General features: G+C 50.6%; 4 protein-coding genes, 1 non-coding gene and 1 pseudogene across 5 annotated transcripts; 3 read left to right on the top strand and 3 right to left on the bottom strand.

The window, feature by feature from the left end:
- Positions 1–339: 339 nt before the first annotated feature.
- On the bottom strand, positions 340–17,741 carry LOC114764274 (synaptopodin 2-like protein). Its single transcript, XM_028953756.1, is given in 7 exon segments — positions 340–3,363; positions 3,365–4,447; positions 6,827–7,482; positions 7,555–7,715; positions 9,558–9,626; positions 9,628–9,963; positions 17,491–17,741. Coding segments are annotated over 6 exon segments (3,447 nt in total). The 5' UTR covers positions 9,661–9,963; positions 17,491–17,741; the 3' UTR covers positions 340–1,918.
- Positions 12,268–19,045, top strand: LOC114764272 (rho-related GTP-binding protein RhoQ-like; annotated as a pseudogene).
- Positions 16,614–16,716, top strand: LOC114765460 (U6 spliceosomal RNA). The gene has a single exon (XR_003742646.1). It is a non-coding gene; the product is annotated as a U6 spliceosomal RNA (small nuclear RNA).
- LOC114764275 (phosphatidylinositol-glycan biosynthesis class F protein-like) lies at positions 18,593–21,460 on the bottom strand. Its single transcript, XM_028953757.1, has 6 exons — positions 21,317–21,460; positions 20,981–21,210; positions 20,279–20,378; positions 20,084–20,200; positions 19,794–19,902; positions 18,593–19,050 (listed from the first exon to the last, which is right to left on the bottom strand). The coding sequence occupies exons 2-6, from the start codon at positions 21,204–21,206 to the stop codon at positions 18,937–18,939; spliced, it is 666 nt and encodes a 221-aa protein (XP_028809590.1). The 5' UTR covers positions 21,207–21,210; positions 21,317–21,460; the 3' UTR covers positions 18,593–18,936.
- A 326-nt stretch (positions 21,461–21,786) lies between these two features.
- Positions 21,787–23,540, top strand: LOC114764273 (cysteine-rich PDZ-binding protein). Its single transcript, XM_028953755.1, has 5 exons — positions 21,787–21,903; positions 22,087–22,152; positions 22,230–22,284; positions 22,794–22,897; positions 22,981–23,540. Exons 1-5 carry the CDS (start codon positions 21,888–21,890, stop codon positions 23,043–23,045), a joined length of 306 nt encoding a protein of 101 aa, XP_028809588.1. The 5' UTR covers positions 21,787–21,887; the 3' UTR covers positions 23,046–23,540.
- Positions 23,541–23,586: 46 nt separating this feature from the next.
- On the bottom strand, positions 23,587–26,267 carry LOC114764271 (GTP cyclohydrolase 1-like). The gene is made up of 6 exons (XM_028953754.1): positions 25,102–26,267; positions 24,915–25,024; positions 24,689–24,744; positions 24,440–24,471; positions 24,026–24,110; positions 23,587–23,950 (listed from the first exon to the last, which is right to left on the bottom strand). The coding sequence occupies exons 1-6, from the start codon at positions 25,370–25,372 to the stop codon at positions 23,821–23,823; spliced, it is 684 nt and encodes a 227-aa protein (XP_028809587.1). The 5' UTR covers positions 25,373–26,267; the 3' UTR covers positions 23,587–23,820.
- Between the last annotated feature and the right edge of the window lie 1,473 nt (positions 26,268–27,740).

Here is a 27,740-nt window from a genome sequence, read left to right as displayed (position 1 = left end):
CCGCAGAGGGCAGAGGGTTTACAGCTGGTAAAGTTACAGTCCTACGGGTTCAAAAAGGCAAAAAAGGGAATTAACAGTGAAAAGAAACACAAGACTCTAGACAAACAAGATGGACCTCCCTTGGCCCAATCTTACATAGTCAACAACGATAAGGCTAGCATTTCCTGATCATTAGCTGCTCGTCGTGTTCCTCTTGGGTTGGTCTTCGGCCCACTTTTCTGTTTTCTGTGGTTAGGTTTGGTACACATGCTGTTAATTTCCTGTTAAAACGTATATCCGTTGCACTGATTCGACCTACTATGACAAAGAATGTAACAGGGAAGAGAAGGTTGAGCCAAATAAGCAGTCAGCAAGTAGAATTTTTATTGGAACCAGCAAGCAACGGTGCCTATAAAACAGCTGTGCAACTCTGCAGGATAATGCATGTCAGTTAAAAATGGACTGGCCTTCATACTAAACTACCACAGCGCGTGACAGGACGAACAGACAAGAACAGACTTCAGCGTTCGTGAACTCTCCCACAGCCCACGTGTGGCACAGCGAGGAACTGACATTTGAAGGCTTTCAGAATGAATCTCTTCTTTTCACTCTTTCACTTACTCTACACCTTTAAAAGCACTTCTGGATGGTACCGGAGTCGCTTTCAAGCAGTGATGTACACGAGTGCCGCCTGCCGCAGCACTAAACTATTTCATTGAACTGTCCCATGATGAATAAACTGCTTTTAACATGGTTAAGCTATAGAATGTGTATGGTTTGGTTATGTCTGTCTTAATTGCTTCCATTACTTTATCAATTACCTGCATATTTCAGTCCTTTTTTTACACATCTCATCCACAGCCTCTCCGGACGCTGACCTTTTCTCAAAACTCGATAAACCGTCAATGTCGTGGTGCCTCACTGTTGGTCAGCCTTAAAAAATAATGCGATTTAAAAAATGCTCATTGTCACATCTAAGAAAAAAACTGAAAAACGGGGGACAGCGTAGTCAACGTCTACTGAACGTCTACTGTCTCTCTGAACGTTCGTGCCACTCTGATTTGTTCTTTATCTGACTACAGGTAAATATATGACTTGGCCCCAGCTGACAAGTAAACAACACTTAATGCCTTTTACATCTTTCCAAAGCTATAGAGTGACATGTTGCCTCGGAACTAGATATTTCCCACTGTGCTCATTTCATAATTTCATAATTCAGAGGTTTAATTTGTAAGGAGTTGGTGGGGTGCAAATCTGTGGCTCCCCAGATCATAAACCCGCCCAGCCATTCACATTTCCATCAGTTACCCTGTGGCCCATAGAGAAGGGTGTGAAATCAAATGTAATGTTCTAAAGAAGTCACACAGATTAAAAGTTAAAAACACATATAAACACAGTTAAACATTGTCAAAAAGTGAGCATCCTGTGCCATATTATGTCATACTTCCAGAAAAATTCCATCATGCATGTGCATTGAAAATGTGCATTGTAATCAGCAGATATGTCCCACGTGTATGTCTCTTTAAAAAATTAAAGATCGATCGACCTTAGGGGTGGTAGTATTGTGTGACACACTCACCTAAGACAGGGTGGTGTTTTACCACACTTGCCTATGAACCAGAAGACCCAGGTTCAAACCCCACTTACTACCACTGTGTCCCTGAGCAGGACACTTAACCCTGAGTCTCTCCAGGGGGGGAATGTCCCTGTCACTACTGATTGTAAGTCGCTCTGGATAAGGGCGTCTGGTAAATGGGAATATGTGCTGACATTACTACCTTAATTAACACTTTTTCCAAGGGGGTTCTTCATTGATTCTGCAGCTTCTGACCTGCCCGCCCTACTCAACCCACCCAAATGTGTCTGTATTTCTGATTATTACCGAATTATTTAAAATATTAGCTATGAAGCTGCAGTATATCTCATTGCTACTTGTGTCTTAGTAAAGAATGGAGCCAGGTCTCCACACGTTAGCCTGCAGGCCTGCAGTGGACGTGCTGAACCGGGGCCTGGGCACTCGTACAGGTGGGGCGATGCCAGATGACTGTGAGCCGCGGAAAGCCAGGGGACTCAGATCCGGGGCGCTCTTAAACTGCCTGTCCGGCGTGAAGTGCACAGCGGGGCCATTGTGGGCGAGTCCCCCTGCACTGGGGACCGGAGCTGCCGAGATGCGGGGCAGAGCCGGGAGACCTCCTGAATGGAGAGGAGGCGGAGGCATGGGGGCGCAGACAGGCACAGGTTGTTGGGGTGGAGGGGACATTACGTCAGACCTCCAAAGAGGCTCGCCCAGGGTCGTTGCGGAACGCGGCACTAAGACAGTGGGCTTCAGGGAGGTAGACATGGGTGTTGGTGTGGAGAAGCGCTTGATCTCCTGTACACGAACTGATTTCACAGGCATTGCAGAGGCTGGCTGAGGCTGATTGGTTGATGTGACCGGTGGGACGCCGCCCCCGTAACTAAACAGAGACGGGCTGAGCTGGTATGGCTGCTGGTTCATCCAGTTCGTGCCTGGTCTGTGAGGACTGGCATGATGCTGCTTGGCCTTGGTGACCTCCACAGACTTGGTGGCACGCTGAGCTCCAGGGGGGCAGGAGGGGGAAAGTAGAGGGTTGTAGCTAATGGGGGGCGGGGCCCGGATATTGGGCGAGTATTTCCATTGGACAGGAAGTGAAGGTGTAGGTGAGGGTGGGCGTGGCTGAGGAGTCGCCTTTGGCATGGCTGAGGGTTGCTGTTTGTCTACTACATAGCGGTCCATTCGACTCTGCCTTCGTGCAAACAGTTCAGCTCCCTTTCCCCCAAACTGGGGCGTAATCTGTGGAGCATGGTGTGCCGGTTTGGGGGCCACAGGTGGGGGAGGAATCTTCTTGTTCCTCTGGGCCTGCATGAAGTTGCAAGCTTCAGCACCCAAGTTGAGAAAGTCTTCCTCTGGGCCAGACTCAAAGCCGGGATCAGGACCTGCCTTTCGCCTCTCGTCCAGGTTCTGGACCAGTGAGAGCAGCTCAGGGTTGGGGGAATTGGTCTTCTCCTCTGCCTGACTGAACATTGGCTTCTTGGAAGGTCGACGCCAAGCCTCCTGCAGAATGCCAGTCCGGGAAGCAGGCACAGCAATCCTCTGCTCCCGGGACGCCAGTCCCTCTGACGGCAGACCATTTTGCTGGTGGGCTTGAGCAGGGACAGTGGTTGCCACGGTGACGTATGGATTGAAGGAGACCCTGTGAGCTGAGGGAGAGTCCATGGGTGGTGCTGCAGATGGATCAGACACATGTTGGAAAGGCTGCACATTGACAGTCGTGGGTGTGCCGGGGGAGTATGGCATGACGGGACTTAATAAAGGTGTAGTTTGAACATGGGGTGGAGGAAGTGGGTGGGTTGGTGTGACAGGGGGGGAGGGAGTAGATCATGGGAGGTGTATTAGAATAAGTGGGACTGAGAGGTCCAACTTGTCCAGCAGGTGGGTTTGAAGGTGCAGTGGACGAGAAGGGGGCTGCAGACATGGGGGACTGGGGCGAGAAAGGACCTGGCCCAGATGTGGAGGACGGGGAGAACAGGCTGGGAGGTCCGCTGACAGTCGCCGGCCGGGCGGGGATGTAAAGAGACGCGGAGGAGATCGCCCGCTTCACCGCTGGTCCAGGGGAAGCAGCGAAGGCCGCAGGCATGTTTGCCACGGACACCGCCCTCGTGCCCGTGTTTGGGTGGAAGACTACGGGGGCCGTGGCAGACCGGTGGGTTACACAGCCTGGGGCGAAGGGCTTGGCTGTGCGGTTGAGCACAGCGTTGCCAGCACTGGTATCGGCCTGACCCGGGGAGTCACTGGGTACGGCAGAGGTGACTGTAGGTGCCACCTGCCTGGTGGGGGACAGGAAAAAACTGGTGCTGCTAACCGCCGACGGGGTCCCGTTCACCATGCCAGTGGGAGGCTGCACTGCAGGGGGACCTGGGGTGGACACAGTCAACTCAGCCCGCTGTTGAGGAACAACATGTCTGGGCACACAGTTGGCGGCTGGTGGGGCGAGATGCTCCTCTGACCGCTTCTTCTGTAGCTGGAACAGCTGTGCACCCTTTCCGGATGACCTGCTGAGCCCCACGTGGCCATCTGGATCCTCCTTTCGGTCAGAGTCCATTCTGCAGGCTGATGACTTCATGTCCAAGATGTCCAGGTAGCCGCTGTCCCATGTGGGGTCAAGGCCATTTGAGGCAGCGATCGTTTCTTCATCCATCTCTGATTCACTGCCCAGAAAGAAGCTCTCGTCCTCCTCGTCTTCGGTGTCCCCGCGGGAGCAGGTTTCTCCGTTGACGCTGCCGAAGCAGGTAAGTGTGTACTTCTTGGCGCGCTGCCGGCGCTTCTTGAACATGAGCACTCCCTTGGAGTTGGGGTTGGGCGAGTCAGTGAGGAGCGAAGCGATGGTGCGGCACTTGGACCGAGCCTCCTTCACCTGCTTCTCCTGGATGCTCTCACTCCTGTGGAGCTCTGTGGGGAAGGAGACACAAACATTTCAGACCAGGTAGCCATCTTCAACCTGCAAACCTCCACCCTCTTTCACACATGACATCATAGGCCGGAGCCATGGAACGTTTCACCAGGAAGGTGTCCTACTGGGTGAGAAGACCTGAATGTGAAACCACTGAGCTAGCATGACCTATAAAACACTATAAATGGTCACAACCTTTGAAACAATAATGGTTTTTGCATTAGATTTGGACATTTATAAAGAACAAATTACAAGAAGCCTCTTCCCATGTTTAAGTGTCAGTAGGATACAGGGTTTGGTATTTAGCGCCCCCTCGTGGAATATTGCATATTACTGCAGTTTCTGCCATGACATGGTAAGTATGTGTGAGGGAAAGACCCTGATCAGGAGGCTACGAAGTAGAATTTAACAGAGCAGCTTAAAAAAGTCTGATTACAAGTCTGGTTTCAGCGACATTTTAAGGTACCTTGTTTGCCCCTACTGTGGAAGGGTCAGGTGACAATTGCCCTTTGTGAAGATTAATTTCAACTCGAAAAACTGAAAAAAAATCTGTAAGTGTAAATCAGCTCACATGTTTTTATAGAACCTGATCCAGCCTCTATAAAAATTATTTTTACATATCACTATAGTTATAGTTACTAAACTTATAATTAATTCTAAAAATATATACAGTTCCAGCCAATTCCATACAAGCATACCAACAAAATGTAAATCAGTAGCACTCAGCAGGGTCGTGTATATACACATGAACACATATAAAATTGGCAAGACCTTTGGTTGAACGTATACACACTCACAGACAGAAATGTCCAAAGTTAAATATACAAAACTCAAATGAACATGAAAATTCCAACAGTAAAACTGCAGCGTCAGCCCCCCATGACTAAAGCGGAACAAGTTTACCTGCGTAAACGGGGGGTCCTGAGACTTCAATCTCAAGGCGAGATGTGATGGTGTTCATCTCAGCCGGCTGAAAGCCACCGAGCGTCTCTCCCCGCCTCACCCAAACCCAACCTCATTGGTGCATTTTGGTCCGTGATCTCATGTGTTGCACTTTTTAAAGACCTTTTAAAGACCTTTTGTCTGACCACAATATTCTGCCAGCAGTGGCCCAAAGAAAGGCATTATGTCACCTCTCCTGATTTAGACAGGTCCCTGGCAGTGATGGACACGGCCCACCTGTCTGAGGGCTTGTTACGACCCTGCGGGCTCAGGCATGGAGGCCTGACATTGCTGACATGCGGCAGCGCCGGGTCGTTCAGAGGAGAGGCGATTTCGGTACCGCACAAACTCGCATATACACTCTATCAACAAAGGAACGCTGTAATGCCACTATCAGATGTCCATGCTGTCCCAGCAAGGTCTCCTGGGTACTATAAACACCGACGCCAATGTCATATGACCTGTCTAATGGGGACATAAAGGAGACATTAAATGAATAAACCTCCACACGCACATAAAACACTGCCGACATACACATTACGTACAACATCCTAAACTCACTCCAAATTTGGCGAATTCCCGGCACAATTCAATGAATGAACAATGCGAGACGTGCTGCATGTCATCACGTTGTACGTATCTGTGCTCGGCTGCTCTTGGTTGAATGCAGGCCCTATATTTTAAGCGAGGTGATGGTGGTGTCAGATAGAGCCGAGCGTGGACCAGGGTCTGACGCCAGGCGGCAGCTGCTGCATTACAGGGCCATGAGTCAGGGGTAAATATAGCCCGCGCCCCACCAACACCCCGTTACACCCGCTCACCAGACTGATCAAATCGATCCCATTTTACACCGTGCTAATAATAAAACCGGAGTCCATCTTCTTCATCATTAAAACGACTTGATAACGCTGGGGAGGGCAATAAAGTCTTAGCTCGCTGCCAGAAAATGCATCCTCGATGTGTTTATGTATTTGCCAACTTCCTCATGGCTGACATCTCCATTTCTGTTGCATGCTTCATCTCCGTATTCCCCGCACGGCAGGTCAGCTCGAAAGATGCGGTTACCGCTGCTGTCCACCAGGGACAGACACCAGTGCAGCGCTATAAGAGGCGGGCGCCAATAAAATGATGAAACTTCCCTAATTCAGATGGCGATCTGGCACAACATCTTCACTTCACATTCACGTTACAGCCAGATGGAAAGTTCGGAACATTCTAGCTTTAAATACTTGAACTGTTGCTTCTCTCTGAAATATCCTTTACAATGTAATAGAACTTATACAATTAGTAGAAAAGTCTATTTGATTTTGTAATAAGGTCAAATCTGTTGCATCCAATATTATACAGTAGTATAACGTGCAACTTAACTTTCCAGACGGAAGAGATGGAAAAAAGATTCTGGATGGAGATCATGATGAAACGCTCTAGATACTTACTGGCTTGTCTGGCTTTGTCCATGTAGGTCACAGTGAGTTCTTCATCCAGTGGATTCTGCACTGGTCCCACCATTGGCACTAGCTGCCTCCCAGAGGACAGCATCAGTGCCTCCTTGGCCCTCTCATGGGACACCAGCGGTGGTGGGATGGTGAGAGGAGGCTCCTGGAAGCCACTGTCCACCTCCGTGGCGCCTTGTCCGTCCTGATGGTTGCTCTGGTCGGAGTTGTCGGACACGTTCTCCGCAGGCCGGTCCCAGTTGGGTTGGATGTGCTGGTACACCACCTCCCTGCGGGGCACGCCCGGGAACTGTTCATGCCAGCTCTGGACCTGGGACCCGTAGCCACGGCCGTCAGGCGCGCTCTCGTAGCCGCTCATCTCAGACGTCTCCTCCTCCTCTGTGGGCGGGGCTCGAGGTGTTTTGGCTGGAGAACTGCTGGGGCTGCGCCGTTTCTGACGACGATGGCGCTCCTGTGCTGCCACATCTGCATCGCTGTCCGTTTCTCCATAATACGCCTCGCTGTCAGGAGGGGACGTCACACACTCGGGCCCGCCTCCTGTGGGGGAGGTGACCAAGCTGCGGTGGCTATAGGTGGGCGTGGTTCTGGATAGTGGGGCAGGGCCCAGATCTACCCCCGACTTTAGAGCCGCTGGAGCCCTGTCACCAACAAGAGAACGGTTAAAAACAGGAAGCGGGGCAGCTCGCATCACGTCGGAACGCCGCTCTGACCTTCTGATGTGCAGCTGCAGCTTCCCTCGGCCGGCTGACAGCAGGTCGATGAGGTCCATGGCCTGCCCGTGGGACAGGTCCCCACAGCTGGTCTCATTGATGGACACCAGCTCGTCCTCCTCCCGTAACCCAGCGCGACAGGCTTTACTGTGTTTCCTCACCTTCACCACAAGAGGGAGACAAAACCGCTTCAAATTGTCATTTTTACTTGTCCTGTCCACAGTAACACGTGGTATGACATGCAGTCTGGAACGTCTCAGAACATTGAGGTTCCCCCGATGGAGCAGCTGGATCTGTTGTGTGGATTCCACAGCGTTACAGTAAACCCACGTGTCACACTTGGACATTTCTAATAAAGGATCATCTTATCTTAAGTGGTGGTGGCCTAGCAGTTAAGGAAGCGGCCCCGTAATCAGAAGGTTGCCGGTTCGAATCCCGAGCCGCCAAGGTGCCCTGAGGTGCCACTGAGCAAAGCACCGTCCCCACACACTGCTCCCCGGGTGCCTGTCATGGTGCCCACTGCTCACTCAGGGTGATGGGTTAAATGCAGAGGACAAATTTCACTGTGTGCACTGTGTGCTGCTGTGTATCACATGTGACAATCACTTCACTTTACTTTACTTTATCTTAACACCGTTCAAGAGAAAAAAATCAAAGCTGCTAGAACACAAAAGCCAGGCCACCTGTCAGAAACACACACACACACACACACACACACACACACACACACAGTAACACATTCCAGGCCGGCCTGAAAGAACAAGGGCCCATCAACACATTCACCCCTCTTCCCGATAAGATGTCAGCAGAACAGCACTTGCTGTCCCCCAAAGTCACTTATTCTTGACCAGCATTCGCTTCCCGCGGCTTTAAATGGGACGAGGGTCCACGACTTCGATTCTGCAGCTTAATCTTCTGGAATTGGGGTGACCGGCGCAGACTGCCTGGGAGCAGCTGCCACCACACAGCTGTGACCCGTGGCCCCGTAAATACAGTCCGCGGTCTTCGGGGTCACCGGAGTCTTTCAGTCAGAAGCAGTGCAGTTCCGCTGCACTAAGGTGTTCGGGACAAAGGCCAACATAGTTGTCCCCTTTCTACCCAGCAGGGCCTAGGGTAGTAGTAGCTCTGCGGGTAACAAACCAGACACCCACAAAGTCCCAGGTTCGAACCTCCTCCCTCACATTTACAGCATTTACCAGGCGCCCTTATCCAGAGCGACTTACAGTCAGTAGTTACAGGGACAGTCCCCCCCTGGAGACTCTCAAGTGTCCTGCTCGGGGACACAGTGGTAGTAAGTGGGGTTCGAACCCGGGTCTTCTGGTTAACCACTAGGCTACTTCACCCTGAGTGTCTCTGCCACTGCTGATTGTAAGGCGCTCTGGAGACGAGTGGAACCGCAACGTGGTACCGTCCGGTAAATGTCCATTAAATGCACGGCTCCGTGTGGACTGATCCGGTGCTCCTAACCGTGGTTGTAGTTACAGGGGGAGAAGAGAGGAGCTCGGCACACGTTGCATGTTACCCGTGAGAACATCTTCCTCCACTAATAAAACACCCTGATATGGAACGCTACTGACTTGGGGTTCATCTTGATTCATCCTGATGGGAAATAAACCAAGGTTCTGCCATGCACAGGATGTTCACGGTCCATGTGTCCTCCCGAGAGGAGGTCCAGCTCCATGCATCACTCTTCTAAAATAGACGCTTCCATCAGCAGCGCTGGGCGTGGAAACGTCGCGCATGAACAACAGAGAAGCTACATCCCTACATTTAGACCCCAGCAGTTGTGGGAGATCTTCCTGGGCTGTAAATGGCGGAACGTCTGGGCACCGTCCCAGAACGTCCCCGTTCACCTTCACCTTCATGCGTGATCACGCACGTAACACACCAAGCTGGTTTAGATGCGAATACGGACATCAGATTATATTTCTGGGGTCTGAAAAGGTCAGTGGCTGCAAGAAGAACCTCGAGATGGTGCAGAACTCTCCCTTCACTCCACCTACCTTGGACACTTGGAGGGGCTTGTTGTGCTCCGCGCCCCCCTGGAGACGGAACCCCCAGGGCGCCCCCCCCCGACAGCGTGACCGCCACCTCCTCAGCCACCATCGTGCTCCGCTGCTCAGGCCGCCGGGTTCCTCGCCGGCTTCAGATCGGGGCTCGGCGGGCGCTCATCGCCGAGTGTCCCGGGCTGGAGGGACGCAGTGGGGGAGGTCCTCGGCCGTGGAATGGGGGGCGTGGGCCGGCTCCGTTTAAGAGACTCACACTTGTCCTGTCAATCTGCAGACACATCCGAAGGATGCTGATAAAGCCCCCCGAAATAACCGGGCCGGCCACTCCGGGGCTTTTGTCTGTGGGAGCTGCTGAACTCCACCAACTGGGGAGAGGACGGGTATTTTAAGAAGCGGATTCCTGTGGACACAGAACGTGCAATTTAAAAAGGACAGACTGAAATATAAACCCTTCAAATTCCTCTAGCGGAATACATACACCAATCAGCCAGAACATTATGACCAGGGAGCAGCACTGATCACCTTGTGCACTCACGCCTGGCTGTTTGTGGGATATGAAAACTGCAGCTTCTCAATCATAGGTCCTGATGTTCTGCTTTATTGATCTATAGGCTCTTTATATTTTAAATACTTTCATTAATCAAAAATGTTGGCGTATGATGTACATTAGAGGCCAAAAGTTTGGAGACACCTTCTCATTCAACGTGTTTTATTTATGTTCATGACCATTTACGTTGGTAGATTCTCACTAAAGGCATCAAAACTATGAATGAACACATGTGGAGTTCTGTACTTAACAAAAAGTGGAGACCTGGCCTCCACAGTCACCGGACCTGAACCCAGTCCAGATGGTTTGGGGTGAGCTGGACCAACAAGTGCTAAACACCTCTGGGAACTCCTTCAAGACTGTTGGAGAAGCATTTCAGGTGACGACCTCTTGAAGCTCATCAAGAGAATGCCAAGAGTGTTTAAAGCAGTAATCAGAACAAAGAAACTAGAATATAAAACATGTTTTCACTTATTTCACCTTTTTATGTTAAGTACAGAAGTCCACATGTGTTCATTCATAGTTTTGATGCCTTCAGTGAGAATCTACCAACGTAAATGGTCATGAACAGTTTGGTAGAACAGGGTGGTAGTAGCCTAGTGGGTAACACACTCACCTATGAACCAGAAGACCCGGGTTCGAATCCCACTTACTACCATTGTGTACTACCCTGAGCAAGACACTTAACCCTAAATTGCTCCAGGGAGACTGTCCCTGTAACTACTGATTGTAAGTCGCTCTGGATAAGGGCGTCTGATAAATGCTGTAAATGTAAATGTAAATGTAAACAGTTTGGACACCTTCTCATTCTCATCGAATGAGAAGGTGTCCAAACATTTGGCCTGTACTGTACATCGACTCGCACCAAAATCCTTTTGCTGGATAACATGAATCCCATAAATTCATTATTATGTGAGTGAGATTCTTCAACATTGATGAAAGATAAATAAAAAGCTAAAGAAAAATAAAAAGCTAATATATGGCATTTTATATGTAACATTAAGGTGTTGTAGCCATGCAAAATCTGCAGTACGTGCCGATGCTGGTATTCTGTGTCATGTGGCACATATTCAGACTCATACTTTCAGTAATATGATTTTTCCTCATTTTTAATAAACAGACTGGATTTCATGCTAATTCAATGTCGCATTTTGTCTCTACCTACTGTTGGTTTTGGGTTAGAACTACATTATTAATAAAAAATTCAGAATGTAAGCCAAAGTCAGTAAGAAATTTACTAAAATAATTATAATTTTAATTGCAAAAAAAGTAATAACCTTTCCGAGTCAGTTTGTAATCTGTTTGACTAAAAAATACTGACTACAGTGCCTCACAATGTACGGTTTTCAGGTTTGGAAATGATTAATGAATGAGGATGATGATTTTATTCGAGCGCAGCGCGGACGAAGGTATGATGTCATTGTTTGGTCACGTGACCCCTGCAGCAGCTGTCAGCAGAGATCCAGCGGCGCGTCTCCACACGAGGCCCCGCCCACCTTCACGCTGATTGGACGCGACGCCAGGTCTAGGCACCGTCCACAAAGAGTTGATGCGCTCAGAGGCCCTTCCGTTTCGTTTAAAGACTTTTTTTCTCGTTAAAGGGGGTTCAAAGTTCGTGTTACTACAGAGACGTTCTCCGTGGAGTGAAAATGTGTTTGTTCTTATCAGTCTGTGGGTGTTGGGCCTTCGAGATGGTGGAGCGATTTTTTATCCGCTCCCTTGGTCGAGCGGCATTACCACACCTTTGTCGCGAGTGGACGCCGAAGTTGCCACACCCGCGTTTTCTAAGCTTACATGGGCAGGTTGTCGAGACCATTTCAGCCACTGCTCGTTTGGTCCCGCGGGGCAAAATAAAGTTCTCCACTGGCGAGCTTTGCGTGGCTTGCTTACGATTATTAACCCGCGCCGAGAGAGTGCGGCTCGTCCCTGTGTTGAATTCGCGCAGGATCTGGCAACCCCGACTCCGTCGGCTCGTACTGGCACAGCGAGGGCACCGCGGAGCGGGCGTGGGTCAGCGTGGCACCGCGGGATCTCCTTCTGGTGGTGGGGAGGAGTGTGACTGGCGGGCAGACCGGCACAATTCGGGGTAAAGAGGAGGAGGAGAGGAGGAGCGGGGATGATGGTATTTCGGGGGGACCCGGCGGGCCGCTGGTGACCATGGCCAGCGGCACCGGCGGCAGCGTCATGCTGAAGTGTGTGGTGTGTCGGGGACGGGGCCGTGGGCAAGACTGCCTGTTGATGAGCTACGCCAACGACGGCCTTCCCCGAGGAGTACGTGCCCACGGTGTTCGACCATTACGCAGGTGGGTTCACAGGTGGGCGGGTCACGTCATCACTTTATGTTGATCATAAAAAGCAGATAATAACGGTGAAGAGCTGGATAAAGGGACACACACACACACACACACACACACACACACTGTCAGTGCTGCAGGATGGGGACTGGAGGTGCTGATGCTGTCTCCTGTGTCTGCTGTTCACAGTGAGTGTCAACGTCGGGGGGAAGCAGTACCTTCTCGGCCTGTACGACACTGCTGGTCAGGTAGGACCACCAAATCCAGTTATCTTTCAAGTGAAAATTATGTTTTTTTTCGTCGTCACAGCACACGGTGACACAGTGAAACGTGTCCTCTGTATTTAACCGTCACCCTTGGTGAGCAGTGGGCACCATGACAGGCACCTGGGGAGCAGTGTGTCAAGTCTTCATTTACGGGTCCGCTTCATTAAATTAACCTCAATGCTCACCAAACAATCTTAGTTAATGAAAATTAATGAATTCACTCCTTATGAAGATGCAGAAATACCAGGAAAATAATCAAAAATCAATACAATCAAAAAAAAAGTGAAAAGTTGGAAACAGAGGAGTTGGTCCAGCGTCTTTGGTGGACAAACCAGTCTCTGCTCTCCAGACTGTCCCGGTGGAATGAGAAGAGTGGGGCCGGGTGAGGTGTGGAAGTGGAAGGGTCAAAAGGCAGACTGGTGGTTGCCACAAAGTCCTTCTACCGTCGTGTCCCCCGACATAAATAATTTTACAGGAATGACAACTCATCTGTGAAGTTTTGAGACCTAAAATTTGTGAGATGAGTGCCAGTTGGACAGAAGGAGCTTTTTACCACCCCCCATGTAGCCTGCAACTTCTCCAAAGCAGTTTTAAATGGACAAACACAACATTAACAAAGTCTACAAAAGGGCAGTGGTGGTTTGAGGGTCTAGCGGTTAAGGAGGCGGCCCCTTAATCGGAAGGTTGCCAGTTCGAGTCCCGATCCGCCGAGGTGCCACTGAGGTCCCCTTGATGAAAGTACCGTCCCCACACACTGCTCCCTGGGCCACTGCTCACCAAGGGTGACGGTTAAATACAGAGGACACGTTTCACTGTGTGCTGTGCTGCTGTGTATCACTTTCACTTGATCACTTTTTAAAATCAGACGCGTGTAGTGTGACATTGACCTGGGCTAAAGCCATTCAGTCGGTGTATATAATATGAATTATGGTTTAGATGGAGACGTCCCTGTTTTCCTGAAAAAACAGTGTACCCAGAATGCATCACCTGTTCTCCCTTGGCATCTAGAAGTATGAAGAAGCACGTCTGGCGCGATCGGTGCATCTTGATTTAGATCTAAAGGAAGATCTCTTCTGGAGTGCATCCCCAGTCCGACGGCTTTGTAGAAAATGCCGGCTGTAACTCCACTCAAGTATGGAGTTATGATCCGACCAAATGCTAATAAAATACACTACTTGTATTTTAGGCAGCACTATGGGGGTGCGGCACACAGTGTATAGGGGCGTGGCAGTGATGCCAAGAGGCGGAGCCACGTTCAGAGACAACAATTCCGTAATTAGGGAGATGATTTGTGTATTTTTGGTTTATTACTTGTTCACAGTGATTGTGTTGTGCCCCTCTGGTAAAGGTGAAAGTGTCAATCCCAGCACCCTGCCTTCAATTTATCTGCAGCAGCAGAATAAATATGCATATGAATCAATCCAACACACACTCACACACCTTACTTGCCAGAACATTTTTCATCTTTCGCCGCTGTAATGAAATATCAAGGACTTTGTTCTGGATATCGTGTGTTGGTAGTGGGCGTGGTCACGTTGACTGGAATTAAAGCGCCTGATAACCTGCATGTTGGTGTCGGTAGTGGGCGTGGTCATGTTTGCTGGAATTAAAGCGCCTGATAACTTGCATGTTTGGTGTTGGTAGTGGGCGTGGTCACGTTGACTGGAATTAAAGCGCCTGATAACCTGCATGTTGGTGTTGGTAGTGGGCGTGGTCACGTTGACTGGAATTAAAGCGCCTGATAACCTGCATGTTGGTGTCGGTAGTGGGCGTGGTCACGTTTGCTGGAATTAAAGCGCCTGATAACCTGCATGTTGGTGTTGGTAGTGGGCGTGGTCACGTTGACTGAATTAAAGCGCCTGATAACCTGCATGTTGTGTTGGTAGTGGGCTGTGGTCACGTTGACTGGAATTAAAGCGCTGATAACCTGCATGTTGGTGTTGGTAGTGGGCGTGGTCACGCTGACTGGAATTAAAGCGCCTGATAACCTGCATGTTGGTTGTTGGTAGTGGGCGTGGTCACGTTGACTGGAATTAAAGCGCCCTGATGAAACCTGCATGTGGGTGTTGGTAGTGGGCGTGGTCACGCTGACTGGAATTAAAGCGCCTGGTAACCTGCTTGTTGGTGTTGGTAGTGGGCGTGGTCACGCTGACTGGAATTAAAGCGCCTGATAACCTGCATGTTGGTGTTGGTAGTGGGCGTGGTCACGTTGACTGAAATTAAAGCGCCTGATAACCTGCATGTTGGTGTTGGTAGTGGGCGTGGTCACGTTGACTGAAATTAAAGCGCCTGATAACCTGCATGTTGGTGTTGGTAGTGGGCGTGGTCATGTTGACTGGAATTAAAGCGCCTGATAACCTGCATGTTGGTGTTGGTAGTGGGCGTGGTCACGCTTGTGATGGTTACTGATGCAGGAAATGGTCATCTGATCATCAGATTATGATGTCTGGAACGTGTTTGAGTACTCGCTGTCCTTGACTCAGTATTTACATTTACATTTACAGCATTTATCAGACGCCCTTATCCAGAGCGCCTTACAGTCAGTAGTTACAGGGGACAGTCCCCCTGAAGCAACTCAGGGTTAAGTGTCTTGCTCAGGGACACAATGGTAGTAAGTGGGGTTTGAACCTGGGTCTTCTGGTTCATATGCGAGTGTGTTACCCGCTACGTTACTACCAGCCTATTTGTAGAGCATGAAATGTGTGTTTGTACACACTGCAGCCACGCCGAGTAAAACGCGCCGGAGGAGGAAAGCGGGTTTGTGCACCGCGTGCCGATCTGAGGCTTGGTGGCGAGAGGCGGTGATCAGATGCAGTGAGGCTTTTAAACAAATACAAGGTTTATGGGTGTTAGTGGCCTGGTGTGTAAGACACTGGGGCAGTGGTGGCCTAGCGGTTAAGGAAGCGAACCCGTAATCAGAAGGTTGCCGGTTCGAATCCCGACATGCCGATGCGCCACTGAGCAAAGTACCGTCCCCACACGCTGCTCCCTGGGCGCCTGTCATGGCCGCCCACTGCTACAGAGGACACACGTCACCATGTCACCATGTGCTGTGCTGCAGTGTTTCTCAAAGACAAATCAGAAACCAGAAAAGCACAAAGTCCCAGGTTCAAACCCCACTTACTACCATCGTGTCCCTGAGTGTCTCCAGGGGGACTGTAACTACTGGATAAGGGCGTCTGGTAAATTACGTAAATGGTTATGTATTTGCTTTGGTTGCTTTGAATTCATAAATGTGTGATGAAAATAGGAGAAGTGAAAGACCATCGCTGGAACACTGTTGCTTTATTTAGGTTTTGTTCTGGCAGAGACGTCTGAAACAAATCCTCAACCAATCAGAAGGCCGGGGGGTAGTATTTATAACACACACACACACGCATCCACACACACACATACACACACATACACACACACACACACACGCATACACACACACACATACACACACATACACACACACACCCACATACACACACACATACACACACCACACGCATACACACACACACAGTGGTGGCCTAGCGGTTAAGGAAGCGGCCCCGTAATCAGAAGGTTGCCGGTTCGAATCCCGATCCGCCAAGCTACCACTGAGGTGCCACTGAGCAAAGCACCGTCCCCACACACTGCTCCCCGGGCGCTGGTCATGGCTGCCCACTGCTCACTCAGGGTGATGGGTTAAATGCAGAGGACAAATTTCACTGTGTGCACCGTGTGCTGTGCTGCTGTGTATCACATGTGACAATCACTTCACTTTAACACACATCCACACATACACACACACACACCCACATACACACACACACACGCATATACACACACACACACACACATACACACACACAAACTCACGCACACTAGCCACATATTTGCCACAGGTGTACATGGTCTGATTTGAGGGAACGTTCTTCCACTCTCCACCTCCGTCACGTTCTCCAGTTTTTTGGTGCTGCGGCTGCACTTCTACTAAAATTGGATCGATACCGAGAAGATTCGCACGGCCCCTGCGAGAGGATGACACGCAAATCCGTGAAGCGTTCCATATTTTATTGGGCCAGTGGTGGACTGGCTGGTAAGGAGGCATCCCCGTAATCAGAAGGTTGCCGGTTCGAATCCCGACCCGCCAGGGTGCCACTGAGGTGCCACTGAGCAAAGTACCGTCCCCACACACTGCTCAGGCGCCCACTGCTCACTCAGGGTGCTGGGTTAAATACAGAGGACACGTTTCACCGTGTCACCGTGTGCTGTGCTGCAGCGTCTCACAATGACAATCACTTCACTTTAGACTGTGACGGAGATCCGGTATCATTACACAACTTCATGTTGGTATTCTCGTTCTACCAAGGGGACAGAGCGACAGTCCCCCCTCTACAGATACTCAGGTTAAGTGTCCTGCCCAGGGACACGATGGTAGTAAGTGGGGATGAAAGCTGCATGTTCGCATGTTACAGTCCCTGGCGAGTTAGCGCTACGTTAGCATGCTGTTACACCTCCGAGTTGGAGCTCTTCATCTCGGCTTTTAATCAGGCCGGGCCAGGTCAGGTAGAACATCTGGTGTATGGTACAGCGTCTTGTGTTTCACATGTTGCAAATATGTTCAATTAACTGTTCATTTTTTAATAAAATTTGATTTGTAATTCTTGGCCACCATCATCAGGTGATGCAAAAATGGACGCTGAGAAGGTGAAACGGTGGCGAGCCACTGGCCATTTTGTTTTAAACCCGCTCATTTTTTCCCCTTCACAAAGTAAGACGATACCCAGAACGTAACTCGCCGTTTACTCGGACAGGAGGACTATGACCGCCTGCGGCCGCTCTCCTACCCCATGACGGACGTCTTCCTCATCTGCTTCTCCGTGGTGAACCCGGCCAGCTTCCAGAACGTGCGGGAGGAGTGGGTTCCTGAGCTGCAGGAATACGCGCCCAACGTGCCGTACCTGCTCATCGGGACACAGGTGGGACACGGGACATCAGATCCGATGGACTCGCTTTTCAGCGGGCGAGTCCATTCACTCTCATCCAACACGCTTATTTAAAGTCATTTTAATATAACCAGCTTTATATGTAGGGTGGTGGTAGTGGGTAACACAGAAGTCCCAGGTTCAAACCCCACTTACTACCATCGTGTCCCTGAGCAGGACACTTTACCTGAGTGTCTCCAGGGGGGACTGTCCCCTGTAACTACTGGTGTAAGTCACTCTGGATAAGGGCGTCTGGTTTGCTAATGTCACATCAAGCCTTCAAGTGAACCACCTACCAGTCCTTAAATTCTGTACTTATAAACAAAGTTTTATATACCCCCTCCTGTCAATACGTCCCACACCCGGGTGTAGTGGACCATCAGTCTTCTGCCTTACTAGAGTTAACATGCATTAGTTTCTATGTACTAGATCGACTTGAGGGACGATCCAAAGACTATAGCGAAGCTGAATGATGTGAAGGAGAAGCCCATCGTTACGGAGCAGGGACAGAAGATGGCCAAGGAGGTGAGAACACTGCTTTGTGTAATATATCTTTTGGCCACTGGTCCTATTTCTGGCGCTGTTTCCATTTTGAAATAATGGAACTAAACTTTTTTTTTTTTTTTTTCTTGACCATGTGATATAATGGCGATATAAAACGTGTGCATTCTGTGCCACCAGCCTTCCCGTAATGACAGGGACGTTTGCGACCACCGCACGGTGTCCGAATTTGCCCTGATCACTGCCTGCTCTTCGCAGATCGGTGCCTGCTGCTACGTGGAGTGCTCCGCCCTGACCCAGAAGGGACTGAAGACGGTGTTCGACGAGGCCATCATCGCCATCCTGGCCCCCAAAAGAGGGCCGCTGCGGAGACGCCTGGGCCCTCGCTGCATCAACTGCTGCCTTATCACATGAGCCAGGCAGCACAGGATGGCCATGAGGAAAAGGGACATTAAGACAAGCACATAAGAGACAATTTTATTGGAAAGGGACAAAAGTCCAAAGAGTCGGCTCAACAGGTGCACAAACACAGAAGTGACCCGTTATCAGACACCCTAAACCGGGAAACGCTGCGACCGCCGTCTTCTTCTTCTTCTTTTATTAAAACCGCCGTTTAACTGATGTCAGCAACGCCGGGACGCTTTCTGTACCAAACGGGGGGAAGAGGACGACCGGAACACCAAAAGCCTAAACAGAACCCCCAAAAAACGGCAACACGGAAAGACATTTGAGATGATAAACGAGGGGGGCGCGGCCTGGTCTTCGTTTGGTGGTTGTGGGACCGCCCCCTCGTCCCCGTCCCCCGCTTCATTTGCTCTTGTACGTCAGCTGCTTGCGGTGCCAGTGGATCCAGACGGGCGCGGCGACGAGTCCCGTCAGAAAGCCGACGGTGGCCCCCAGCGTGCAGGAGATAGGCCACACCTACAAGGACAAGGCCAGCCAATGGGAATGCGGCAGGAGCGCGCGAGGCTGTTGCCGTGCAGATCAGTGTGGCGTGTGTTTCGCGTCTCTGCGTGTAAAAGATTTGTAATATCGTATGGTTTGTCGTCGCCGCCATCGAGGCCTTGCTCCTTCATTCTGGAATAGTGAATTTTAAACAGCTGCTTCTTTCTATCCAGAAAACTTGTATTTGCTGTTTATGCTGAGAAGTCTACCGGGAGTAAACTCCGCCCTGTCGTTCCGCCTGCTTTATTACGGAAAAACAGAACAATTTTACATAAAGACGGGTTTCATAAAGCCTGCTTAGCGTGTGGTTTTATTACAGATTACGGACGAAAGGTCGCTGTGTGGAACAGTGTGACGGGATGAGGGCGGGAGCCGCCGGGGAGCCACTGAGGTCCCGCCCCCCCACACGCTGGCGCCCACTGCTCACCGAGGCTGACGGTTAATGCAGAGGACACGTTTCACCGGGTGTCGCGCTACATGATGCCTGTTAAACGGCTTCAGTTAAACGGTTAAAACATCACCGGCCGCACCTATCTGCAGCGTGACCGTAAGCGGTGATGTAACCGCTGTTGTGGATTATCACCACTTCTCCTGGAGATTTATTTGGGGTTTAGGGAGTTCTGGACACACACACACACACACACACAATCAACACTAATCCAGGAAACGGTGTGATGGCGGGCGTTTACGGGTAAGAAATGTGCTCGTGCCAGTTTTACCTGCCACGGCCGGTCCCAGTCCAGGGGGATGGGGAAAGCGCCGAGCCAAGCTCCCACCACACTGCAGCCTGCCGTTATCTGCAGAGACGTGTCCCACACCGACATGGCCCTGGAACGCAGAGGGACAAAATGAATACAGAGCGTGGCAGCCGTGACACCGCCATGTAAAAATCATTCAAATTGACGCCGGATTTGGTGCAGTCAATGGTTGTGTACGTGTAGGCAAAACCTGAAAATCGCACCCAACAACAGCAGCTACATGAAAGAAGTGATGTATTTAGTGCACCGACCCGTCCCGGCTGAAGACCCGGATCCAGGCCTGGACGTTGGGTCCCAGCACACACAGGCAGCGCAGCGTGGTCAACGTGGACAGCAGCACAGACAGAGAAAACGTCTCCAGAGTGGACCTGTCATCAGGCAAACACGGGAAAAACCTGTTAAAACCGCACACGCACGCACACACACACACACACACACCACACGACTTACTCCAAAAGAGAGCCCCATAAAGCACCACGACGGCGCTGGAAGAACAAGACAGGAACAGCAGGAAGTGCAGACAGGACTTGACCAATCTTGACACCTGAAGACCAAACACGTTCATCCTGCTGTGGTATACGTGGGTGCCGGTTTACGTGGGTGCCGGTTTACGTGGGTGACGGTTACGTGGGGTGACGGTTTACGTGGGTGACGGTATACGTGGGTGACGGTAATAACGTGGGTGACGGTTTACGTGGGTGACGGTTTACGTGGGTGACGGTTTACGTGGGTGACGGTATACGTGGGTGACGGTATACGTGGGTGACGGTTTTACGTGGGTGCCGGTATTAACGTGGGTGCCGGTATACGTGGGTGACGGTATACGTGGAGTGCCTGTATACGTGGGTGCCTGTATACGTTGGGTGTCCGGTATACGTGGGGATGACGGTTTACGTGGGTGACGGTTTAACGTGGGTGACGGTTTACGTGGGTGACGGTTACGTGGGTGACGGTATACGGGGGTGACGGTATACGTGGGTGACGGTTACGTGGGTGCCGGTATACGTGGGTGCCGGTATCGTGGGTGACGGTATACGTGGGTGCTGTATACGTGGGTGCCTGTATACGTGGTGTCGGTATACGTGGTGTCGGTATACGTGGGTGACTGTATACGTGGGTGCCGGTAAACAGGGCGCCTTCTTCACCTGTGTGATGCAGCGTATGCTTCTTCGCCGGCGGACTGACCCCCAGAAGCCCGAACACCGCGACGTTGACCGCGGCCACGGCCCCACAGACGGAGTAGAGCCAGACCAGGTGCGTCCTGTACACCGAGAAGTTCTCCACCAGGACGGCCGGTACCACCGTCGCCATGAAGACGGACGAGGCGATGATGGCGTGGGCCGAGGCCATGGCCCTGATCTCAGAGTCCCACATGGTGCTGTGCGACGGGAGAGGAGCAGTGCAGCATCTTCATCACGTTCTTATTATCATTATAATAAAATACCTCTGCGGTATAATGTTATGATATGGTAAATGCCTCTCACCGAACTCCACAGCGCGTCCTCGCTATAAAATGGCTCCACTGACGGCCGCCATGGCGGCAGCGAATAAACTTGTAAATCAGGCCCGTTTATAAGACGGGATCGTCGGTCGTTTGTCCGCCATTGACGTGCCGCTCATCACTCTGCCATCACACCTGAACATGGAACCGAATTCAAAATAAAGGTCACCGACATGTTCAGAGAGTAAATTCGGCTAAGCGACGGTTTCATTTTAGCAATGCTTAACTTTGAATATAATAAATAAATACGAGATGCGAGATGGTAAATTTGATTTCTTCCAAATGGCTATTCTTCCAAAAGTCTAAGAGAAATTTCACTTTTATTTTGACTCCTAAAGTATCTTTAGGAAGTGCAAAGAAGGTAGGCGGGAAATGATGTTGAGTGACATAATTTTGGACCAATGAGCGATCTGTACTGTGTTCCGCAGCCAATCAGTGGCGCGCTGGCCGTGTCGCTGTAAACAGCCGCTGTTTTGCGGAAACGGCTCGTCTCCCGGAGAAGCTGCGGACTTGGCCTGTATTTACAGCCGACGCGTTAACCGCCCCGCGACACGATGGTCTGCGAAAAATGTGAGAGTTCAACTACTTTGTAGTGCGGCATTTCACGCTTCATTTCATATTTTGTCAGTCGCGAACCTTTGAAATCGGGATGATGACGCTTCGGCCAAGCGTCTCAGCAGTGTGTAGTGTTAAGAGTCAAGTAAATATGTGTGTTTCCTTCGTCTTATTATTATTATTACTATTGTTTTTAAGGCGAAAAGAAACTTGGCAAGGTGATCACCCCCGACACCTGGAAGGATGGAGCGAGGAACACCACAGGCGAGCAGCTTTCCTGGTTTATAACTCGCACGGCTTCCTTTTAAATGCTTTTATTAAAACGTATTTAACTCTTCCAGAGAGTGGCGGCAGGAAACTCAACGAAAACAAAGCTCTGACGGCTAAAAAGGCGAGGTGTGTAATACAAACGGCCCAGTTTAACCTCAGTAAAGTTGCCAGTGAGCTGTGTATTGGGCAGATATTCGCGGATCTCCGCCGGAGAACCTGCAAATCTCCACTTTCACAAAGTCATGTGCGTCTGTGGACTTTACACACACGTTGGTCCAGCCGATAAATTGTCCTCGCTGCAACGTTTCAAAATAAAAGCTGAACCTGACCCTGTTATCTACGGTGATGTACATGTAGTTTACACACGCAGTTTCACCCCAAGCCGAACGGCGCTGTAATGGTGTAAATTAAATGATTCCCTGGCTTTCCACGTGGAGCTTTTATTTTGAAACGTCGCATACCGTCAAAAGAGCGGCGAGCGTTTTAAATTGTATTTTTTCGCATTTTCAACGTGCTTGTGTAAGTGCTACGTGTCTTTGGAAGTGTAGATTTGTAGGCTTTGGTCGAATACAGAGCTTACGTCCCGTGTTTATGACGCCACGGCGGTCTCATGCGAAACCCTGGCCACTTTGCAGGTTCGACCCATATGGGAAGTCGGGATTTGCCACATGTAGGATCTGCAAGAGTTCCGTGCATCAGTCGGGGTCACACTACTGCCAGGGCTGCGCCTACAAGAAAGGTGAGCAGAATCTCTCGTCCTTCATTATTCCTATATAATAATGACCTCTCTCTCTCATAATATTCCTCTCTCTCTCTCTGCAGGAATTTGCGCCATGTGCGGAAAGAAAGTCCTCGACACCAAAAACTACAAGCAGACCTCGGTTTAGTCGCGCGTTTTCTACCAGGGACACGGCGTGACGACGATTGCCAGTAGCCTGGGACGAAGTGTCCAGCTCGTTCTTTCCCCCTCGCCAGCTTGCGGTCCTGTTCGTTGTGTGTTCGGACTCCCACGTGGCCACAGTAGACGGTCCCCAGTAACAGCAATATACGGCCATGCACTGTTGTGGACAGATCTGGAAGTGCTATTAGAAGTTATGTAAATACCCAATGAACTCGGCTTTTTTTATGATTTATAATATTCGAGTTTGACGCACCGCTCGATAGAACTGCTAAGTAGGTTACGACCCCTTTTCCCTTATTTCCAGAAACTTAGGGTTAGGTCTTCAGGTCTTTTATGGGACGTGCACCTTCGTGCTCTCCTTAATATGAAACTGTCATGCATTTTTTGTGATAATTTTTTTTGGTTGTGAAACTTGCCGTGCTCTGTGCTTGCGTTGTTGGTGCATGATTGTCCGTTTGGTATTAAACTGTGTTATAAGATGGTTTTGGTGCCGGTGAATGGCGAGAAAGACCAGACGTTCTGCAGCGTTTCATCTTTTTATTGGTTTTGTGAGTAACATGGTATGCAGGTATTGTAATTCTTAATAATAAAGGGGGATGGAATCGTGCGCCGGTCCCGTGCGTACGCAGCGTTACGGCAGCACCTGCATGCGCCGTTTGGCCATCGAGCCCCTGAGGTCGGCAGTGACGTTCTCAGCACCGTCACGTGAACTGGACAGGAAGGAACTATAGCGACTGGAGCAAGGGGACGTGTGAGGGTGACTAGGTGCTCTTGATGAGGGACAGGAACTCCTCGCGGGTCTTGGGGTCTTCACGGAAGACGCCCAGCATGGTGCTGGTGACGGTGCGGCTGTTCATCTTCTGCACCCCCCGCATCACCATGCACATGTGGCTGAAACAACAGGAGGCGCCGTCACGTTAGGGGGCACCGCACCGAGCAGGCGGCAAGGGACAAGGGGACACTCACGCTGCCTCGATCACGACGGCCACGCCCACCGGATGCAGCGCCTCGGAGATGGCCATGGCGACCTGCTTCGTCAGGCGTTCCTGGACTGTAGGGAAAAAAAGAAAAAAAAAAAAGTGAAGTGATTGTCACACGTGATACACAGCAGCACAGCACACGATGCACACAGTGAAATGTGTCCTCTGCATTTAACCATCACCCTGAGTGAGCAGCGGGCACCATGACAGGCGCCCGGGGAGCAGTGTGTGGGGACGGTGCTTTGCTCGGTGGCACCTTGGCGGATCGGGAGTCGAACCGGCAACCTTCTGATTACGGGGCCACTTCCTTAACCGCTAGGCCACCACCGCTGTCCCAGAGGACAATGACGCGTGAACCGCTCGTTCACCACATTCCGGTTTAATAATGACGGCGTTTTACCTTGAAGTCTGCGGCTGTAAATTTCCACGATCCTGCAACAAGAAGAGAAAAAGCGGCTGAAATGTGGCGGCCAGGAGCGTTCCCACACTGGCCCGGCGAGGGATTTCCTCAGCACCCGGGGCGGCCGGGTTCCGCCTCTAAGCCCTCAAGTCAATGGGCTGAGAAAACAGAAGAACGCAGCCGCCCGGGACTAACGCGGCGTCCCCGTGGGAGACAGACAGAGAGAGAGAGAGACGGGGACAGACTCACCTCGCCAGCTTGCTCAGGCCGACCACCTTTTTACTGGGCAGGTACCCGATATGGACCTGCGGGTCACATGATCACACGTACATGAAGCGACGGTGCCCAGTCCTACACGCTTTAATCAGGAGAATTTGTGGGTTTTACACTTTCAGTCCCTTTCTGAACGACGCGAGAACGGACCAATACCATAATTCATAAATGCTGTTTCACGGCCGTAAAAAGGTCAACTCACCTTGCCAAAGAAAGGTACCATGTGGTGCTCACACAGGGAGAACATGTCGATGTCCTTCACGATCACCATTTCCTCGTGGTCCTCGTCGAAGACGGCGTCGTTCAGGATGTCTGTGGGGACAGTGAAGGTTGATTTTGGTTGATTTAAGCTCCATGCTGGAGCTGCTGGGCTGCTGGAGCTGCTTTACCGTAGACCGTCTCATGGTAGCCCTTGGTCAGGAACTGCATGGCCTTGGCGGCGCGCAGCGGGGTCCTCAGCAGCCCCTCTCGGCCCGTGTTCTCGCCCAGGTCCTGCAGGATGCTGGTGTAGGCGGCCTGGAGCGCCGGCAGCCGGGACTCGTCCTCCGCCTGCTTGCGGGACGTCTCGCTGCGCTTCTTGCCTTCGATGGTCAGGTCGCCGAAGCCGTTGTGGCAGCTGACGATCACGTTGTTCATCTCGGACACTTTCTGGTACTCCATTTTATAAATGTAGCAAATAAATACGGAAATAACTTAATGCAATTAAATAAAGCGTCTGTGCGTGGAGGTGTGGAGCGTTGCTGGAGCGTTGCTGGAGCGTTGCTGGAGCGTTGCTGCTGCTGCTGCTTCACCTGCGGCTGCTTTCCTGGACGATTGTGACCGCGCCGGTCGCATTTAAAGGGTCGCGCCGGCTCGGTCACGTTGGCCGTGACGTCACAGTCCGGCGGCGTGACTGCGCGCCCCCGATCAAATGTCACGCCGCACGGTGCGACAGAAACGAGGCCAGCGCCAATCCGCCGGTTCTGTCCAATCCAGCCAATCTGTCAATTCTGTCCAATCTGTCGGTTCTGTCCAATCCAGCCAATCCGTCGGTTCTGTCCAATCGGTCGGTTCTGTTCGTTCTGTCCAATCTGTCCGTTCTGTCCAATCTGTCGGTTCTGTCCAATCCAGCCAATCTGTCCGTTCTGTCTAATCCTTTGGTTCTGTCCAATATAGCCAATCTGTCGGTTCTGTCCAATCCACCCAATCCATTGGTTTTGTCCAATCCAGCCAATCTGTCAGTTCTTTCCAATCCATCCAATCCATTGGTTCTGTCCAAATGGTCAATTCTGTCCAATCCATCCAACCATCGGTTCAGTCCAATCCATCAATCCTGTCCAATCCACCTAATCTTTCGGTTCTGTCCAATGCACTGGTCCTGTCCAATCCACCCAGACTGTCGGTTCTGTCCAATCCACCCAATCTGTTGGTTCTGTCCAATTCGTCGGTTCTGTCCAATCCTTCCAATTCGTCAGTTCTATCCAATCCACCCAATCCATTGGTGAAAGTGAAAGTGAAGTGATTGTCACTTGTGATACACAGCACACAGTGCACACAGTGAAATTTGTCCTCTGCATTTAACCCATCACCCTGAGTGAGCAGTGGGCGGCCATGACAGGCGCCCGGGGAGCAGTGTGTGGGGACGGTGCTTTGCTCAGTGTCACCTCAGTGGCACCTTGGCGGATCGGGAATCGGCAACCTTCTGATTACGGGGCCACTTCCTTAACCGCTAGGCCACCACTGCCCCTGTCCAATCCACCCAATCCATCGGTTCTGTCATTTCAGGACTTCGACCGGCACGCCCACGTGACCGCAGAACAAATTTTCAGAATTCACGACGTGATGCAGAGCTTTGTGTAGAATATCAGCCGCCGTATATTTGTACAAGTTGCGGGCCTGATGCAGCATGAAAGGTCGATTTTATTTCTTCACACTAGGTAGGTACAGTAGATCATGTGAGTGTCAGGCTTCCATGCATCCATCTCTCCTTTCACTACCAAATGGGAAACTTCCAATGCAACACAGTTCAGAAAGCAGGATTAGAAATGTATTACTTTGCACTTCTTTTATCGATACTGGGTGATCAGGGGTGAAAGGTGGTGAGGTATGGAAGGAGGGAGAAATATGGTTGGTTCTGTACACATACACGCAGATAAAAGTGAAGCATCATCCAACTACATGCTGCTTTATGCTCTATTACAGCCTCAATTTAACTTTGTGTCTGTCCATATCAGGGAGCTTTTGCTGTGATGACAGCATTTCACACACTTGTCCTCTCTCCACCACCTTAAGATGGACAACAGAAGGGACTTAGACATTCCTTATGTCCCTGCATGATGTTCTTTCAGAATGACCCATTCTTTCTTCTATCTGGCAACCATCGCATTCGTACAACGGAATGTTAATGTAGCAATGACACAACTAATCCTATTTGTGTTGATTATGCAACGATTTCTAAAAATCTATTAGGTCTGTTGCAATTTTTTTTACACTTTCCCATTCAAAGCGAGCAGGTCAGCCATCTCTACGGCATCTGTGAACTGCTGACGGCACAGATGTGGGGAACACTGAGCCTTTGTCGGAAGCATCATGTGACAACGTCACACCAGCATCGTCAAACGTCTCGTCCGATTCTGTCCTGTCCTGTTATAGTACCCTGGTCCAGGGACGGCTAATTCACTGACCAGGCCGTCTCTTGGGCTCAACCACATTTCTCTACACTCTGAGGTTTCAGAACCGTACTACTTTGAATGAAATGCTAACGTTTCTATTTGACTTGCTGACGGGCCATGATCTTCCATACCTTGGCTTCTAGAAGATTCTACGAACAGGTAACTGCTGTATAATAACAGAAACCCTCTCGATGTGGTTCTGTTAATGTGGACCACGGCTCACCGGTGCAGAATTCCCTTAAATATAGTTAAGCAGTAGAAGTCATTTTTACTGAAAACACCAGTTTGAATAGGGTGCTAGTAGCCTAGCGGGTAACACACTTGCCCGTGAACCAGAAGATCCAGGTTCAAACCCCACTTACTACCATCGTGTCCCT

Source organism: Denticeps clupeoides, chromosome 15 (genome assembly GCF_900700375.1).
Source record: "Denticeps clupeoides chromosome 15, fDenClu1.1, whole genome shotgun sequence".
In the NCBI taxonomy this organism is placed as follows: domain Eukaryota; kingdom Metazoa; phylum Chordata; class Actinopteri; order Clupeiformes; family Denticipitidae; genus Denticeps; species Denticeps clupeoides.
This window is presented reverse-complemented; position numbering and strand designations above follow the sequence as displayed.

Bases quoted from the DNA above. Each gene is read 5' to 3' on its own strand.
- LOC114764271 (XM_028953754.1), bottom strand. From the start codon at position 25,372: ATGGAGTACCAGAAAGTGTCCGAGATGAACAACGTGATCGTCAGCTGC. The intron at 25,025-25,101 runs GTAAAGCAGCTC...CTGTCCCCACAG, and splicing joins CTACCATGAGACGGTCTACG to ACATCCTGAACGACGCCGTC. The intron at 24,745-24,914 runs GTGAGTTGACCT...TGTGACCCGCAG, and splicing joins TGGTACCTTTCTTTGGCAAG to GTCCATATCGGGTACCTGCC.
- LOC114764275 (XM_028953757.1), bottom strand. From the start codon at position 21,206: ATGTGGGACTCTGAGATCAGGGCCATGGCCTCGGCCCACGCCATCATC. The intron at 20,379-20,980 runs CAGGTGAAGAAG...TGTTTGGTCTTC, and splicing joins GAAGCATACGCTGCATCACA to AGGTGTCAAGATTGGTCAAG. The intron at 19,051-19,793 runs GTAAAACTGGCA...TTGTCCTTGTAG, and splicing joins ACTGGGACCGGCCGTGGCAG to GTGTGGCCTATCTCCTGCAC.
- LOC114764273 (XM_028953755.1), top strand. The intron at 22,153-22,229 runs GCGAGCAGCTTT...TAACTCTTCCAG, and splicing joins TGGAGCGAGGAACACCACAG to AGAGTGGCGGCAGGAAACTC. The intron at 22,898-22,980 runs GTGAGCAGAATC...CTCTCTCTGCAG, and splicing joins GGGCTGCGCCTACAAGAAAG to GAATTTGCGCCATGTGCGGA.